At 39.3% G+C, this 14580-nt stretch overlaps 1 protein-coding gene and 1 long non-coding RNA gene across 2 annotated transcripts in view; one reads left to right on the top strand and one right to left on the bottom strand.

Moving 5' to 3' along the window:
- Positions 1 to 14580, bottom strand: part of LOC102078398 (receptor-type tyrosine-protein phosphatase eta) — a 39047-nt gene that overhangs the window by 14774 nt on the left and 9693 nt on the right. The window contains exons 4-8 of the mRNA XM_019356129.2: positions 14235 to 14492; positions 11749 to 12009; positions 11097 to 11357; positions 8611 to 8871; positions 7960 to 8220 (exon numbers count right to left, since the gene is read on the bottom strand). Coding sequence (XP_019211674.1) covers positions 7960 to 8220; positions 8611 to 8871; positions 11097 to 11357; positions 11749 to 12009; positions 14235 to 14492 — 1302 coding nt within the window. The remainder of the gene's footprint in view (positions 1 to 7959; positions 8221 to 8610; positions 8872 to 11096; positions 11358 to 11748; positions 12010 to 14234; positions 14493 to 14580) is intronic.
- Positions 1052 to 4458, top strand: LOC109200533 (uncharacterized). Its single transcript, XR_002060699.2, has 5 exons — positions 1052 to 2077; positions 2172 to 2210; positions 2436 to 2591; positions 3058 to 3150; positions 3466 to 4458. It is a non-coding gene; the product is annotated as an uncharacterized LOC109200533 (long non-coding RNA).

Raw genomic sequence — 14580 nt, 5'->3', positions numbered from 1 at the left:
CACCATCAAATATGCTGCAAATTTAGTAAAGAACCCCTAAGGGACAACATTTGAAAAACACTGATTACAAATTCATTCAGATAGTGATTTGCTGCATTTCTTACGTGTATACAGTGAAATTAACTCTGCAGCTCAGTTTGCTCATCACCAGCCACTGCACTAACTCTAAATGTATACTGCACCCCAGCAGTTAGTGCACTGATGGTTATATATGTGTTATTCATGCTGTGATTCTCATTTAAAGTTCTATCTGTCCACTCTACAAGATAGAAGGAGCTGTTTCCCTCTGGTTCAGTCCACTTCACTGATACAGAGGACGTTGTGAAAGCAGTAACACCGAGTCCCCTGACTACTTGGCGCGCACAGACGCAGCGGCTCTATGCTCTCCACTTTGGTGCTTTTCTGGTAAACTTGAACTTCTCCCCCTCCACATGTGCATGGATCAAAAACTTCCTCACAGACCGTTCACAAACAGCCAAGGTTGGCAACCAGAGATCATCCACCCTGTCACTCAGCACTGGCTCACCACAGGGATGTGTGCTGAGTCCACTCCTATACACCATCTACACCAGTGACTGCACCCCCACGCACCCCTGCAACATCATCATCAAATGTGCAGACGACACCACTCTGATGGGCTCATCACCAACGATGATGACACCGCCTACGGAGATGAGGTCCAGCGACTGTCAGAATGGTGTAACTACAATAACCTCACCCTAAACACCAGGAAAACAAAGGAAGTGGTCATGGACTTCCGCAAAACAAGAACTGACCCCCCGCCCCCCTCTCCATACAAGGAGGGTGTCCTCCTTTAAGTTCCTTGGCACCCACATATCTGAGGACTTATCTTGGTCCACAAACACATCATCCCTAGTGAAGAAAGCCCAGCAGCGCCTCCGTTTCTTGAGGGTTTTGAGATGGAGCAGGCTGCAGACTGACCTCCTCGTGTCCTTCTACCGTGCCACTACACTCAAAAAAATGAATGAGGTGGATTGTTCAGTGTATATTAATTATTTATTTTCATTTTACTTAAAATAAATGTTTTTGTTAAGTTAACATATGTTTTTCTAATCAAGTCTACGTAATTGTGTCTATTATTCACTGTACATAATACTAATGTGTTACTTGATGGCATAACATTTAAGTTAAGTCAATTAGGATCAATATACTTTGTATATCCACAAGGTGGCAGTAATGCAAAAACAGTTGTAATGAAGCCGCGAAGAACAACAAGGTTTCACGGCTTGGGCCTGCTCATGCGCAAGACTTCAAATTTAACTTAAAAACGTTGTTTTGGCGCCAAGCTGCTGTTTCTTTGGGAGGTAAGACCAGTTTTTTCTTTGACTATGTTGTTTAGTATCTACATGTCGAGCATGGTTATATTTTGCGTTTGTCTTATAAGACATGTTATATCGTTTGCGTGCGCTTGTTCTACATTAGTTTTACTGGGTCCTGGACATGCTTAACATGCTTATTTTGTGGACTGTGTAAGAAACATTTTTATTGTTTTTGGTTTTATTAAGGGATTAGCTACAGGGGTTCATGGGGTTATTTTTTCATTTGCTTTCTTGGGATTCCTTTACTGTAATCCGAGAGTCATAAATATCGAATAGGATAGCAAGGATAGCATAAAGTGACATTTAAAATCCAAAAAGTCGAGGGCGAAAGCCACTGTGACACCATTGTTATGCTCTATCAGTAATCTGTATTATGTAAAAATGGTCTGTAAATACAGCATGTTTCCTAGCGGAGTTATACAGATCAGCATAGTTATAAATTACAGTTTGTTAAATCACACACTTACTTTTTTAAATAAAATTATTCACGACATATGAGTGGACAGACAATGGAGGCCGACAGACCTGGTGATAATTGCTTCTATAGAAAGTTAGCACAGCAGTGTCAATCTCTTTTCTTCTGAGTAGTATTTTATTTAGTTGTAATACAATCAATAATTTGCTTCTTGAAATTAAGTAATGAATTTCTTGTTTTACTGTATAAATTTCAGATCCTGCCTTTACCTGCTCCCTCCTATATTGATGTGGTGTATGTGGTACCCCTGAGCTTGTATGTGGTATGTGAACTGTTATACTTTTAAAAACAAAACTGTTTTATAAGTTAAGTTTTCTTTAGTGACCCATCCCATGCCCCTGTTATTTCTTCTCCAGATCTGAACCATTGTAAAGGTTGCAGTTCAAAGACCTCAGGTATGAAATTCTTTTCAGATCAGCTGTGATCAATATTATTTGGAACTTGATAAATAACAATAAAAGCTATAATGGCTCCATTAGCATTTTGTGTAAATGTTTGTGTTAAAATTATAGCTTTAATGAGGTCTTTCTACATTAGTTTCAGTTATAAAGTATGTATATGTGTACATATAGTATATATATTTACAGTACAGTATGTTGTGTTTGTTGACATGTTTTCAGGTGGAAGCAGAATTTGTGAGGATTACTACTGCTCCACTTGTTCCAAGGCTTTTTGCACAACTTGACCAATACACTGACCAGCTCATAAAAGTCTTCAAGAAAAAAGGAGGCACTGCAGGGAAGAAAATTAGACAAACTTTGGCCCCAGCCACAAAGGTGCGTTATTCTGTTGGTAGCAAAATATTATGGCTAATAAGATCACTTTCAAATTTAAACAGCTAGTGTATGGTAGCTGCACAGTGTTCATTGTAGTTACATTTATATTAAGCAAGACAAAGTTTGGTACTCAAAACTTTGGAAAATTAAAATGACCTAAACATAAGTAAAATCTGATCCCTCAATTTCGGGTTAAACCATAAGTGAATGTTTTTATGTTAAAGATCAGTTTTTGAATGCAAAAAAGATGATGTATTAGTTTGTCTATACCTCCATTATGGACATATATAATGTGGTGGAAACCCTGCCCAACAGGTTAACTATTCATGTCCATGTGATGATTAGTTGGTCTTGTGTACATGTCTATCTGTGCAGTGAATATGTCATCATTTTGCATATAATGTGAGTTTGTGTCATCCTAAAGTATTTCTGTTTTCTCTTCCTGTATCTCTGCCACTCTCTACAGAAGGAAACTATTGAAAAGGGGAGGGAGTGTGTCCTCAGGGCACTACCTTTTTACCTGAATGAAGACCCAAGCATCCTCTTCAAAGAATAATTGGTTGGTAATTTTAGTTTAGTTTTTTATCTGTATTAAACCAAATTTTGAATAACTAATGTTTTTGCATGTTGTAATGTTGTTGTTGTTGTTGTTGTAATTTGCATGGAACCTGTTTAAATGTTTTGGGGAATTTTCTTGTATACCCAAACTATTTATATTTATTGTTGAATCTGTCTAAAATAGTAGCGCACTGGGGTGCATGTTGCTAATATTGTGTTTACTTCATTAAAGGGTAGCTTTGGCTCTTTTTTTTTTTTTCTTTTTTCTTTTTTTTAATTTAACTGGACGCCATTTTTCTTTGTTTTTGTGTCTAAGCTACAGCTACAGCTGTTCAGAGGGAGCTGGAACAAATTACCCTTGCTATCTTCACCATCGAAAAAGCTGATGTCAGCACTCCTCCAGCCGATGTGGGTATAACCATCTAGGGTGTTCTGCATGACCTGGAAGACATGGCCTCTGCATGTGCACTCTTAATGGGTGAGATATATGCACTGAATCGCAGTTAACCTCGAGACTGAAAGCTTTCTTTGAAGTACTTCAGAAGCTCTTCCTTCATCTGTATGTCAGCAGACTCTTGACCAAGGTACAGATGCTCAAGAATAAACTGAATGAATAAGCCAACCCTTAATTTGGATGATGAATGTTCTGTCAGATGGACAGAAGTTTTTCGGAGGCTGAATGGGAATAAAACGGTAATTTGTTGAAAATGACAGATAAAGGGAAAATTACATTTAAGAGAAATTTTGAAAAGTTTGTAAACTACTACAATTTGAGAGATTTTACTCTTGTGGGTGGAGGGGGGGCTAGTAAGAGACAATCAAAAGTATTGAGATTTAAAGGATTTAATTGAGAGATGATACTGCACCAGAAATGTTGAAGGGTGGTGTGTATATTAGCGTTCAAGGTATATTGTTATGAGGTGGAAATATGTTCATATTCTGTTTGTGTTACATTGTGTGCATTGTAAAGGTAATTGCAATACATACTAAGAATAAGGGTAAGTTAGGAATGCAGGATGAATGTATATTTTGCAGACTTTTAAAGACGAACAATTGTTTCCATGTTAAAATGTTTACAACCCAAGTTTTTTGCCCAAACACTGGTAAAATAAACGTTGAGGGTGGCAAGTGTTAAATGGTTACTGCTGTGCTGTTGCAAAAAAACTGAACGCTGACAAGCTGTTTTATTGTTAGACCATAATGCTGGCATGTTTTATTAAAGTTTTATTTGGGATGGTGATATAATTTTCTTTGATTGCTAATATCAGTGGACTATTTATTATTATTATTATCATTATTATTATTATTATCATTATTATTATTATTATTATTATTATTATTATTATGTGTGTGTGAATGTGAGTGTGAATGAATAATGTCATTGTAAAGCGCTTTGGGTGCCTTGAAAAGCGCTATATAAATCCAATGCATTATTATTATTATTATTGTTATTATTACAACATTAATTTTTTTTAATTGTGGCTGTTGAGGTGGACACTTCACTTTGCATTGTTAAAGGAAAGCACTTCATTGGCGTTGTGTTACTGGACTGACCCTAAGCAAGGCAAGGCAAATTTATTTATATAGCACAATTCAACAACAAGGTGATTCAAAGTGCTTTACAGAGACATTAAAAACAAAAACAAATAAAAAGCATGATTTAAATTTGATTAAAACAAGCAAACAAACAAACAAACAAACAAAACAGTATATAAAATCAAATATCAAAACAGTAAATAAAATCAGAACAGTAGATAAAATCAGTAGTTAAAAAGTAGGTTTTGAAATGTAAACTTAAGTGTGGATTTGGTGCTTTATTCAAATGCAGCTGAGAATAGGTGAGTCTTCAACCTGGATTTAAATAAACTGAGTGTTTCAGCTGATCTGAGGCTTTCTGGGAGTTTGTTCCAGATATAAGGAGCATAAAAGCTGAATGCAGCTTCTCCGTGTCTGGTTCTGACTCTGGGGACTGATAACAGACCGGATCCAGATGACCTGAGAGATCTGGAAGGTTCATACTGGGTCAGGAGGTCACTGATGTATTTCGGTCCTAAACCATTCAGAGCTTTATAGACCAGCATCAGAACTTTAAAGTCTATCCTCTGACGGACAGGCAGCCAGTGTAAAGACCTCAGAGCTGGACTGATGTGGTCCACTTTTTTGGTCTTAGTGAGGACTCTAGCAGCAGAGTTCTGAATGAGCTGTAGTTGTCTGACTGATTTTTTAGGTAGACCTGTAAAGATGCTGTTACAGTAATCAAGCCTACTAAAGATGAATGCATGGACTAGTTTTTCCAGGTCCTGTTGAGACATCAGATCTTTTATTCTTGAAATATTCTTGAGGTGATAGTAAGCTGATTTTGTTATTGTCTTAATGTGTTTTTCTAAGTTTAGGTCTGCATCCATCACTACACCCAAATTTCTCGCCTGGTTTGTGGTTTTTAGGTGTATAGATTGAAGTTCTCTGGTGACCTGTAATCGTTTTTCTTTTGCACCAAAGACTATTACCTCAGTTTTATTTTTGTTTAGCTGGAGAAAATTGTGGCACAACCAGTCATTAATTTCCTCAATGCATTTACCAAGAGCCTGTACAGGGCCTCGGTCTCCTGGTGACATTGTGATATATATTTGTGTGTCATCTGCGTAGCTATGATAGTTTATTTTGTTGTTCTTTATAATCTGTGCCAGTGGGAACATGTAAATGTTAAACAGAAGGGGTCCCAAGATGGAACCTTGGGGAACTCCACATGTGATACTTGTCTGCTCAGATGTGAAGTTACCTATTGATACAAAGTATTTCCTGTTTTCTAAGTATGTTTTGAACCAGTTTAGTACAGTTCCTGAAAGACCTGCCCAGTTCTCCAGTCGTTTGAGTAATATGTTGTGGTCAACTGTATCAAATGCTGCACTGAGATCCAGTAAAACTAAGACTGACATATTTCCACTGTCTGTGTTCAGACAAGCAATCATTGCAAATAGCAACTTTGCTATCCATTTTAGACACTAAAAGAAAAAGCACTCCACAGACCTTACTAGCATCACATGTGCATAAGTCAAGTGTCATCTTATCAACATGTTATGTGGTCTTCAATGTTTTTTTCTTCTATTTCTGGCAGATACAGACATTTAATTTAAGTCTTGATGTTGCATCTGTCTACATACTGTTAGTTACTAACCCTAATGAGCTGTTGTGTTTTATTTTGGACTGGGTTTACACAAATGCTCACTGAATGTGTTGGCAATAAAAGAAATTTAAAAAAATAAGTTGGATGTACTTAATTCATTTGTGTGGAACCTGTTGACAAAATAGATTTATGTAAAACTAATTAGTAAAGCACAAGGTGGCTGAAAATATAATATTTGAATTAATCTAACTTAAATTTAACATTTTACTGCCACAAATAAGAAATGGGTTGAAGTAACTAATGTAAACTATCTAACCTGTAAATATATCATTTATGTTCATACAACATAATTTGATTTAGGTAGTCTTAAATATCTCTTGTTAATCTTAAGTAGTTTTTTAAAATTAGATGAACTAAAGATTTTTGCTTTAAACTAACACAATGCAATTTCGTGGAACCTGTTGACAAAATAATTTTAATTAAAGTCAACGTTTCATTTTTTTGAGTGTATCGAGAGAGTGCTGGTGCACGCCATCCCTGTGTGGTACGCTGGTTGCACAACAGCTGACAAGAAGAGACTACAGAGGGTCATCAGAACTGCAGAGAAGGTGATCGGCTGTCCACTCTCCTCCCTGGACTTAATTGCCAGCTCAAGAGGTCTCTCCAGAGCCAGAGCAATTATTTAGGACCACCTCCACCCTAACCACCACCTCTTCAACATCCTGCACTCTGGAAAAAGGTTCAGATCCATCAGGTGCAAAACCAACAGACTAAAGAACAGCTTCTTCCCGTGGGCTGTCAGAACTCTTAATGCAAACTAAGAGTGTGAACAGACTTCTCCAATACATCCACTCTGACGCTGCTATTGATCAACTATGTGCAATATCTCAGTCTTTCCATGTTCTGTGCAATATTTTTGGTCCACGTTCAATATCTTTGGTCTTGTGGAATATTTAGGTCTCAGTGGAATTACCATCCCCTCCCTAAATGACCATAGCCCCTCCACCCTTATTTATTTATTTATTACATGCCCTTGTATACAGCCCCACAATGCTTCTGTTTCAATGTTTCTTATGCATACACCATGTATATAGTTCACTCACATATATGTATATATGTATACATACATATTGCTTTATTTTTATTTTACCCTCGTTGTATATTGTTTTCTCTTTTTTTTTTACTTCTCCACCTTTGTGGTCCAGCTACCCAATTTCGGTGCGCAAGAAACTGCACAATGACAATAAAAAGCTCTAAGTCTCTCTAAGTCTACTTCAGGCTCTGTAAGAGAGAAGTCATTGCAATTAAACAATCGGCTCAAGTCTTCTCTGTCTCAAAGTTACAGTAAAAACACACGAGCAGCAACATGCTGACCCTGTAACATTTCATGCAGCTGGAAGTTCAGAGGAAGATCTAAACTAGACGTACAAAAGAAATGCAAACCATTGTTGGAGCTGTTACTCAAACACAGAGTGAGCACAACTACAACTCTCATATGAGAACACATCGGTGAGAGATCCAACCTTCTCACTTCAAAGGGCTTCTTCTTCTACATCTGGATTTCTACTTCTACTTTCCTTTGAATTTCACTTATTTTATGATGATCGAAGACTCCTTATTTTACCAGGTATCCTCAGCAGACAGTCACTAATTTACGGTATGAAAAACATTTAAATGCTCACTTACTTGTGTACTTGGTGACAGTAGCACTCTGTCCTTCAGTATAATTATCACCAGCCACTGCAGTGACAGTTATTTCATACTGGACACCAGCAGTCAGGTTAGCAATATTATACAACGTCTCATAGACATTTACAGAGAAGTTCCTTCCTCCACCTGTCCACTGTACTTTATAGAAGGAGCTGTTTCCCACTGGTTTAGTCCAGCTCACAAAGATAGATGATGTTGTAATATTAGCAGCAGAGAGACTCGTGACTACTTCAGGCTCTATGAGTGGAGAGTACATGAGGATGAACAAGAACACAAAAGAAATGTTGAGCCAACCAAATAAGTAGTGACTGCAACAGGTAAGAATCAAGAGGACTGAATTAAAGAAGACCTGAGATGATATTTGAATAAAATAAGAAACAATCAAAATGAGCCTGTTGACTAATAAAACATGTCACTCATGTATAAAGTGTTTTTCACATCTGAAGTCTTCATGTACAAATTATATTTCTTTTGCTTTTATTGCTTCATTAGAAAAGAAGCTGCCAAAAAATGATTAACAAAAGTCGACAGACAAAAAACTAATAAACTAAAAGATAAAAAATGAAACAGTGAAACAGTACAGGGTGCAAGCACCTGCACCAGCAGATTTCATACTCTTCATCTTACTTGTGCATTTAGAAAGTGTTGCTATGTCACTTTCTGTTCTGTTATCTCCAGCCACTGCTGTGACAGTGAAAGTGTAGCACACTCCAGGAGTCAGCTCAGTGACATTTACTTTAGTTTCAGTGACAGTCTTATTGTTTTTTATTGTTCCATCTGTCCACTCTACTCTATATAAAGACCTTTCACCCTGTGGGTCAGTCCAATTCAGAAATATAGAGGATGTCCTGATTTCACTGACAGTAAGCGTCTTCACTTTTTCGGGTTCTGTGAATTCCAGAGAGGCAAACGCAAAAATAACAAAATTGAGAGCAAAATGTATTTTAGCCTTTAGAAAATGACACCATCAAATATGCTGCAAATTTAGTAAAGAACCCCTAAGGGACAACATTTGAAAAACACTGATTACAAATTCATTCAGATAGTGATTTGCTGCATTTCTTACGTGTATACAGTGAAATTAACTCTGCAGCTCAGTTTGCTCATCACCAGCCACTGCACTAACTCTAAATGTATACTGCACCCCAGCAGTTAGTGCACTGATGGTTATATATGTGTTATTCATGCTGTGATTCTCATTTAAAGTTCTATCTGTCCACTCTACAAGATAGAAGGAGCTGTTTCCCTCTGGTTCAGTCCACTTCACTGATACAGAGGACGTTGTGAAAGCAGTAACACCGAGTCCCCTGACTACTTGGCGCACACAGACGCAGCGGCTCTATGCTCTCCACTTTGGTGCTTTTCTGGTAAACTTGAACTTCTCCCCCTCCACATGTGCATGGATCAAAAACTTCCTCACAGACCGTTCACAAACAGCCAAGGTTGGCAACCAGAGATCATCCACCCTGTCACTCAGCACTGGCTCACCACAGGGATGTGTGCTGAGTCCACTCCTATACACCATCTACACCAGTGACTGCACCCCCACGCACCCCTGCAACATCATCATCAAATTTGCAGACGACACCACTCTGATGGGGCTCATCACCAACGATGATGACACCGCCTACGGAGATGAGGTCCAGCGACTGTCAGAATGGTGTAACTACAATAACCTCACCCTAAACACCAGGAAAACAAAGGAAGTGGTCATGGACTTCCGCAAAACAAGAACTGACCCCCCGCCCCCCTCTCCATACAAGGAGGGTGTCCTCCTTTAAGTTCCTTGGCACCCACATATCTGAGGACTTATCTTGGTCCACAAACACATCATCCCTAGTGAAGAAAGCCCAGCAGCGCCTCCGTTTCTTGAGGGTTTTGAGATGGAGCAGGCTGCAGACTGACCTCCTCGTGTCCTTCTACCGTGCCACTATCGAGAGAGTGTTGGTGCACGCCATCCCTGTGTGGTACGCTGGTTGCACAACAGCTGACAAGAAGAGACTACAGAGGGTCATCAGAACTGCAGAGAAGGTGATCGGCTGTCCACTCTCCTCCCTGGACTTAATTGCCAGCTCAAGAGGTCTCTCCAGAGCCAGAGCAATTATTTAGGACCACCTCCACCCTAACCACCACCTCTTCAACATCCTGCACTCTGGAAAAAGGTTCAGATCCATCAGGTGCAAAACCAACAGACTAAAGAACAGCTTCTTCCCGTGGGCTGTCAGAACTCTTAATGCAAACTAAGAGTGTGAACAGACTTCTCCAATACATCCACTCTGACGCTGCTATTGATCAACTATGTGCAATATCTCAGTCTTTCCATGTTCTGTGCAATATTTTTGGTCTATGTTCAATATCTTTGGTCTTGTGGAATATTTAGGTCTCAGTGGAATTACCATCCCCTCCCTAAATGACCATAGCCCCTCCACCCTTATTTATTTATTTATTTATTACATGCCCTTGTATACAGCCCCACAATGCTTCTGTTTCAATGTTTCTTATGCATACACCATGTATATAGTTCACTCACATATATGTATATATGTATACATACATATTGCTTTATTTTTATTTTACCCTCGTTGTATATTGTTTTCTCTTTTTTTTTTACTTCTCCACCTTTGTGGTCCAGCTACCCAATTTCGGTGCGCAAGAAACTGCACAATGACAATAAAAAGCTCTAAGTCTCTCTAAGTCTACTTCAGGCTCTGTAAGAGAGAAGTCATTGCAATTAAACAATCGGCTCAAGTCTTCTCTGTCTCAAAGTTACAGTAAAAACACACGAGCAGCAACATGCTGACCCTGTAACATTTCATGCAGCTGGAAGTTCAGAGGAAGATCTAAACTAGACGTACAAAAGAAATGCAAACCATTGTTGGAGCTGTTACTCAAACACAGAGTGAGCACAACTACAACTCTCATATGAGAACACATCGGTGAGAGATCCAACCTTCTCACTTCAAAGGGCTTCTTCTTCTACATCTGGATTACTACTTCTACTTTCCTTTGAATTGAACTTATCTTATGAGGATAGAAGACTCCTTATTTTACCAGGTATCCTCAGCAGACAGTCACTAATTTACGGTATGAAAAACATTTAAATGCTCACTTACTTGTGTACTTGGTGACAGTAGCACTCTGTCCTTCAGTATAATTATCACCAGCCACTGCAGTGACAGTTATTTCATACTGGACACCAGCAGTCAGGTTAGCAATATTATACAACGTCTCATAGACATTTACAGAGAAGTTCCTTCCTCCACCTGTCCACTGTACTTTATAGAAGGAGCTGTTTCCCACTGGTTTAGTCCAGCTCACAAAGATAGATGACGTTGTAATATTAGCAGCAGAGAGACTCGTGACTACTTCAGGCTCTATGAGTGGAGAGTACATGAGGATGAACAAGAACACAAAAGAAATGTTGAGCCAACCAAATAAGTAGTGACTGCAACAGGTAAGAATCAAGAGGACTGAATTAAAGAAGACCTGAGATGATATTTGAATAAAATAAGAAACAATCAAAATGAGCCTGTTGACTAATAAAACATGTCACTCATGTATAAAGTGTTTTTCACATCTGAAGTCTTCATGTACAAATTATATTTCTTTTGCTTTTATTGCTTCATTAGAAAAGAAGCTGCCAAAAAATGATTAACAAAAGTCGACAGACAAAAAACTAATAAACTAAAAGATAAAAAATGAAACAGTGAAACAGTACAGGGTGCAAGCACTTTGCACCAGCAGAATTCATACTCTTCATCTTACTTGTGTATAGAGAAAGTGTTGCTACGTCACTTTCTGTTCTGTTATCTCCAGCCACTGCTGTGACAGTGAAAGTGTAGCACACTCCAGGAGTCAGCTCAGTGACATTTACTTTAGTTTCAGTGACAGTCTTATTGTTTTTTATTGTTCCATCTGTCCACTCTACTCTATATAAAGACCTTTCACCCTGTGGGTCAGTCCAATTCAGAAATATAGAGGATGTCCTGATTTCACTGACAGTAAGCGTCTTCACTTTTTCGGGTTCTGTGAGTTCCAGAGAGGCAAACGCAAAAATAACAAAATTGAGAGCAAAATGTATTTTAGCCTTTAGAAAATGACACCATCAAATATGCTGCAAATTTAGTAAAGAACCCCTAAGGGACAACATTTGAAAAACACTGATTACAAATTCATTCAGATAGTGATTTGCTGCATTTCTTACGTGTATACAGTGAAATTAACTCTGCAGCTCCCATAGTTTGCTCATCACCAGCCACTGCACTAACTCTAAATGTATACTGCACCCCAGCAGTTAGTGCACTGATGGTTATATATGTGTTATTCATGCTGTGATTCTCATTTAAAGTTCTATCTGTCCACTCTACAAGATAGAAGGAGCTGTTTCCCTCTGGTTCAGTCCACTTCACTGATACAGAGGACGTTGTGAAAGCAGTAACACCGAGTCCCCTGACTACTTGGCGCGCACAGACACAGCGGCTCTATGCTCTCCACTTTGGTGCTTTTCTGGTAAACTTGAACTTCCCCCCCTCCACATGTGCATGGATCAAAAACTTCCTCACAGACCGTTCACAAACAGCCAAGGTTGGCAACCAGAGATCATCCACCCTGTCACTCAGCACTGGCTCACCACAGGGATGTGTGCTGAGTCCACTCCTATACACCATCTACACCAGTGACTGCACCCCCACGCACCCCTGCAACATCATCATCAAATTTGCAGACGACACCACTCTGATGGGGCTCATCACCAACGATGATGACACCGCCTACGGAGATGAGGTCCAGCGACTGTCAGAATGGTGTAACTACAATAACCTCACCCCAAACACCAGGAAAACAAAGGAAGTGGTCATGGACTTCCGCAAAACAAGAACTGACCCCCCCGCCCCCTCTCCATACAAGGAGGGTGTCCTCATTTAAGTTCCTTGGCACCCACATATCTGAGGACTTATCTTGGTCCACAAACACATCATCCCTAGTGAAGAAAGCCCAGCAGCGCCTCCGTTTCTTGAGGGTTTTGAGATGGAGCAGGCTGCAGACTGACCTCCTCGTGTCCTTCTACCGTGCCACTATCGAGAGAGTGCTGGTGCACGCCATCCCTGTGTGGTACGCTGGTTGCACAACAGCTGACAAGAAGAGACTACAGAGGGTCATCAGAACTGCAGAGAAGGTGATCGGCTGTCCACTCTCCTCCCTGGACTTAATTGCCAGCTCAAGAGGTCTCTCCAGAGCCAGAGCAATTATTTAGGACCACCTCCACCCTAACCACCACCTCTTCAACATCCTGCACTCTGGAAAAAGGTTCAGATCCATCAGGTGCAAAACCAACAGACTAAAGAACAGCTTCTTCCCGTGGGCTGTCAGAACTCTTAATGCAAACTAAGAGTGTGAACAGACTTCTCCAATACATCCACTCTGATGCTGCTATTGATCAACTATGTGCAATATCTCAGTCTTTCCATGTTCTGTGCAATATTTTTGGTCCACGTTCAATATCTTTGGTCTTGTGGAATATTTAGGTCTCAGTGGAATTACCATCCCCTCCCTAAATGACCATAGCCCCTCCACCCTTATTTATTTATTTATTACATGCCCTTGTATACAGCCCCACAATGCTTCTGTTTCAATGTTTCTTATGCATACACCATGTATATAGTTCACTCACATATATGTATATATGTATACATACATATTGCTTTATTTTTATTTTACCCTCGTTGTATATTGTTTTCTCTTTTTTTTTTATTTCTCCACCTTTGTGGTCCAGCTACCCAATTTCGGTGCGCAAGAAACTGCACAATGACAATAAAAAGCTCTAAGTCTCTCTAAGTCTACTTCAGGCTCTGTAAGAGAGAAGTCATTGCAATTAAACAATCGGCTCAAGTCTTCTCTGTCTCAAAGTTACAGTAAAAACACACGAGCAGCAACATGCTGACCCTGTAACATTTCATGCAGCTGGAAGTTCAGAGGAAGATCTAAACTAGACGTACAAAAGAAATGCAAACCATTGTTGGAGCTGTTACTCAAACACAGAGTGAGCACAACTACAACTCTCATATGAGAACACATCGGTGAGAGATCCAACCTTCTCACTTCAAAGGGCTTCTTCTTCTACATCTGGATTTCTACTTCTACTTTCCTTTGAATTGAACTTATCTTATGAGGATAGAAGACTCCTTATTTTACCAGATATCCTCAGCAGACAGTCACTAACTTACGGTATGAAAAACATTTAAATGCTCACTTACTTGTGTACTTGGTGACAGTAGCACTCTGTCCTTCAGTATAACCATCACCAGCCACTGCAGTGACAGTTATTTCATACTGGACACCAGCAGTCAGGTTAGCAATATTATACAACGTCTCATAGCCATTTATAGAGCCACTTGTTCCTCCACCTGTCCACTGTACTTTATAGAAGGAGCTCATTCCCACTGGTTTAGTCCAGCTCACAAACATAGAGGATGTTGTGATATTAGTGACTGTTAAACTGATCGTTTCTGTCTCTGTGAATTAGAGATACGCCAACAGGAAAAGAATCAGTTCATCATATTCTCATTATGGGCTGTAAAAGAATATTAACATTACTGTCAT

This window comes from Oreochromis niloticus, unplaced genomic scaffold (assembly GCF_001858045.2).
Source record: "Oreochromis niloticus isolate F11D_XX unplaced genomic scaffold, O_niloticus_UMD_NMBU tig00000891_pilon, whole genome shotgun sequence".
Taxonomy (NCBI): Eukaryota; Metazoa; Chordata; class Actinopteri; order Cichliformes; family Cichlidae; genus Oreochromis; species Oreochromis niloticus.
This window is presented reverse-complemented; position numbering and strand designations above follow the sequence as displayed.